At 36.8% G+C, this 3,799-nt stretch overlaps 1 protein-coding gene across 8 annotated transcripts in view; it reads right to left on the minus strand.

Moving 5' to 3' along the window:
- The window catches only part of LOC109958573 (nucleolin 2-like), a 4,680-nt gene extending 2,581 nt beyond the window's left edge, over window positions 1-2,099 (minus strand). For 5 of the 8 annotated variants that reach the window (XM_020597308.1, XM_020597307.1, XM_020597305.1 and 2 more), the window contains exons 1-4: window positions 1,747-2,097; window positions 540-602; window positions 190-312; window positions 23-91 (exon numbers count right to left, since the gene is read on the minus strand). In XM_020597308.1, coding sequence (XP_020452964.1) covers window positions 23-91; window positions 190-312; window positions 540-602; window positions 1,747-1,798 — 307 coding nt within the window. In that variant the 5' untranslated portion in view covers window positions 1,799-2,097. Of the gene's footprint in view, window positions 1-22; window positions 92-189; window positions 313-539; window positions 603-1,054; window positions 1,198-1,592; window positions 1,722-1,746 lie in introns of those variants that run through there. The other 3 variants (XM_020597306.1, XM_020597303.1, XM_020597309.1) reach the window with 3 other exon arrangements.
- Between the last annotated feature and the right edge of the window lie 1,700 nt (window positions 2,100-3,799).

Raw genomic sequence — 3,799 nt, forward strand, 5'->3', positions numbered from 1 at the left:
GATTTTGTTGGAGAAATCAGCAAAGGCTTCTTTACATCTTGGGAAGACACTCTGGCTATCTTAATCAGAGGGCCCTTGTGAAAGCTAGCATCTGTGTTACATAAAGCAAAAATTTTAAACTATTCAATATAAACACAAATCACAAAACATGGCAGAAATATAGTTAATGACATATGCTGCTGTAAGCACCTGCAATCTTATTTGTGCCATTAGACCTGGATGATGCATTTTCTTTTTTCTCAGGTTTATTTGCAGGTGTTGAGGTTGTTTTCATATTTAGCTGTGGCTCATCATCTGAGGAGTCTTCAGCAGCTACAATAAGAGGAGATATAAATGTACAAATTTAGTATGCTTTGCTTTCATAGGCCATAACATATCAAGTTGAAAATATTTAACTTAAACTGCCACAACACTGTAGACGTTGTGTGTTTCAGCTGTTTAGTGTTGACGCTGAAGGTTAAGCTGTGTGCGTCTCTCTTCACTAATGAGGAGTCTTGGAAGATTTAAAAAAATAAATAAATAATCAAAAAGCAAATCACCGTGTGGCCTTGTCAGGAGTTTTGAGAGAGGCACGTCATTGTCAGAGCTCAAGCTTTCCTTTCCTGATCAGAGATACAAGAAGAAAAATACAAGTAAACACCACATCTCCTGCCTCTTTATGTAATGTATTTTACTATGAGTACTCAGAAACGGTATACTAATATATACATAACTACACGTTCACAAATGTTTGGAGTCTGAAAAACAGACGTCTACAATTTTAAAAAATCATAGACATGTTAAGACTGTCATTATTTAACTAATCAGTGTAACTGAAAATGTTATTGTATAATAATTATTATATACAAAAACTTTCTTTAATGTAGTTCATTTTAGTTTTCTTCGGCTTTTAAAACAAGAAATAACATATTCAAATGATTAAAGTAAAAGTATTGAGAACAATCTTTACAAGTTGAGAAAGTTATAATTATACACATGTAGATGCAAAGGTGTATTAGAAGCAAATGTACTTAAATATAACCAAAGTAAAAGTACTCATTATGTAAAATGGCACCTTTCAGAAATTTTTTTATTCTATCCATTACTGTATCTACACTGCTTATCCCGAGAGGGTCACGGGGGAGCTGGAGCCAATCCCAGCTGACTTTGGCCGAGAGGCGGGATTCAACCTGGGCAGGTCGCTGGTCTATAACAGGGCTGACAGGTAGACAAACGACCACACACACTCACACCAACAATTTAAAGTCGCCAGTCAACCTAAGCTGCATGTCATTGGACTCTGGAGTGAGAAATATTACATGTATTATGATGTCAAATCACTACTGATGCATTAACAAGTGGGTAAAATCTTTATGTTTTAACTAGTTGAGATGGAGCTGAATTAAATAACGTTTTTTATAATGCTGGTAGTTTTACCTGTACTTATATGTTAGCTGATCATACATGTCTTGTAAATAATCATCTGCAATGTCACAATTGTTTAAATTTTCCTTTCCAGAAATGTCGTGAAGTATAAAGTAAAATAAAATGGAAATAAAAGAAAATAACATTTTAAAAGGCCCACATAAGTGTACTATGACGCAGTAACTTACCTGCTACCTTCAACCACTGATTACTAACCACCTTAAAATGCCACTAAATTTAAGCTGTAAGCTAACTTAGCCGTTATTAGCGGTAAACTACAACACAGTCCAACATCTCTGCCTCCTCGTCTACACTTTGAAATGACATCGTTAGTCTGACTACCTGAAGAGTCATAAGAGGGCACGTCAGTGGCACCGCAGTCCATTTTGTTCATCGGTAGAAGTAAATAATGCCCTTCATCCACAAACGCGCCAAGTTGGCTTATTATTGTTAGCTTCTTCTGTTAATGTTAGCTAAATTCGCAGTTCGTTTTTAGCTGGTTGTCACTCTTTGCTTTTAAATGTGCTGGTTCGTTAACCTACAGCTACAGTCACAGTGCCACGGAGTCTCATTAAACAAGTTGAAAAACCAGCTACTCCAGTCATGGATGTTGCGTGGTTCCAATTCTTTTTTTTTTTTTTTTGTTCCCTTTAGTTTTGAGAGGCACTGGCTGGGGCGAGTGTTGATGACGATCAGCTACGTCATTGGTTTACTTCTTTGGCAGACTGGACGCAGCGATTAAAAAAAAAAAAACCGGCCCAGTGAAATTACAAATAACCATCTGTTCTACAGCATGTATTATTATTTATAATACATGTATGGTCTAGGGTTACCAACCAGGATGTATCCATATAGCCGTGGGGCTTCATATACCTACAATAAAATTTGTTGTGCACGTTTTCTTACACGATTATTCAAATATGCTGTGTACTCTGATGAACATACAGTACCATACTTGTCTTTGAAAGGAATAATAACTAATAATAGTAACCATTAGGCTAAATACACACACACACACACACAGAGCAATGGCTGTGCACTGGCTCATAGAAAAGCTAGGTTTACACTATAAACTTTGTATTAATAAAATAGCGGCCATCAATACTGCTATTTACTCTCAAAGCAGTCTGTGATCTGACAGCAAGCATACAAAAAGTACATAGCATATACAGCAGTAGCTATGCGCTGGGTGTTATGAAAGCCAGCTTTGCAAAATGTAATAAAAGCATCAGCCACTGACTTAGTATCACAGGCAGAGAAAGTGTCATCAGACGAAGTTAAGTATAGGCTATTGTGCATTTAGGCCTATTGTGTTGTCACAGTGCAGACTGATAGTGGCAGTCGATAGCTCAATTTATTACACACATACACGATAAATACTCAAGCACTGTAATGTCAGACAAACAGGACATGAACATCTAGATGTACTGATTCAAACATAACATAATAATAATCTACATGTAAAGTGTCATTAGTCAACATTAATCAAAGTGAGGACATTGTGCTGTTTTCCAACCTCAAACCACAACTGTTCGGAAACTAATATAAGAAAAATATGGGCAGTTTTTTTCCTCCACTGTTAGGTTTTTCCCAAATATCTTCTAATTATCACATAACATTATTTTCTTCTCTTGTTGTCTGTTAGGTGGTGTTGTACTGATCAAATCCCTGAGAAAGTAAGGGGACAATCTGGTGTCTTCTGATGATTCTCAGTAACAGAGGGAAATTCAGCCTGTCATGCGCATGAATTATTCATTTAAATAGTTTTAAATCAGATAATTACACTAAATCAGACATTCTAGACTATTAGCAAATATCTAAGCTTTCATCCATTTTACCTCCTCATTTGAACTGACAGTAATCACATGTAACATGATGCAAACTGATTATAGTTGTAGAAAGGCAACTCTCAGCAAAGTTATTTTCAAATGTCACTGATATAATCTCTTGAAATGCAAACCTTGGAGATTATATCTTACTCTACTGAAATCATGACAGAATTTACCAATATTTCATACTGCCTAAATTTTCTGATCATCTCATAACAGTAGTGCAAAGTACACCAATCATTAAGCTTGAAACAAATTCAAGATAACTGATTCCTGTTTAGCCCTGCGATGGATTGGCGACCTGTCCAGGGTGTACCCCGCCTTTGACTGATTGCTGGCCGGGATTGGCTCCGGCCCCTCCCGTGACCCCGTTCAGGGATTAAGCGGTAGAAAATGAATGAATGAATGATTCCTGTTTTCCAGCACAGCAGACCCAGGCAGAGCTGCACAGGGATTATCCATTCTTCATGCCAGAAGGATTTTTTGATATAAATAAAAAGCACTTTAAATTCTCATGTGTTAAATATGTAGAGTCGGGTCGTGCAGAGTCTTACTTGACCCTGGTA

This window comes from Monopterus albus, unplaced genomic scaffold (assembly GCF_001952655.1).
Source record: "Monopterus albus unplaced genomic scaffold, M_albus_1.0 scaffold34.1, whole genome shotgun sequence".
NCBI classification, from domain to species: domain Eukaryota; kingdom Metazoa; phylum Chordata; class Actinopteri; order Synbranchiformes; family Synbranchidae; genus Monopterus; species Monopterus albus.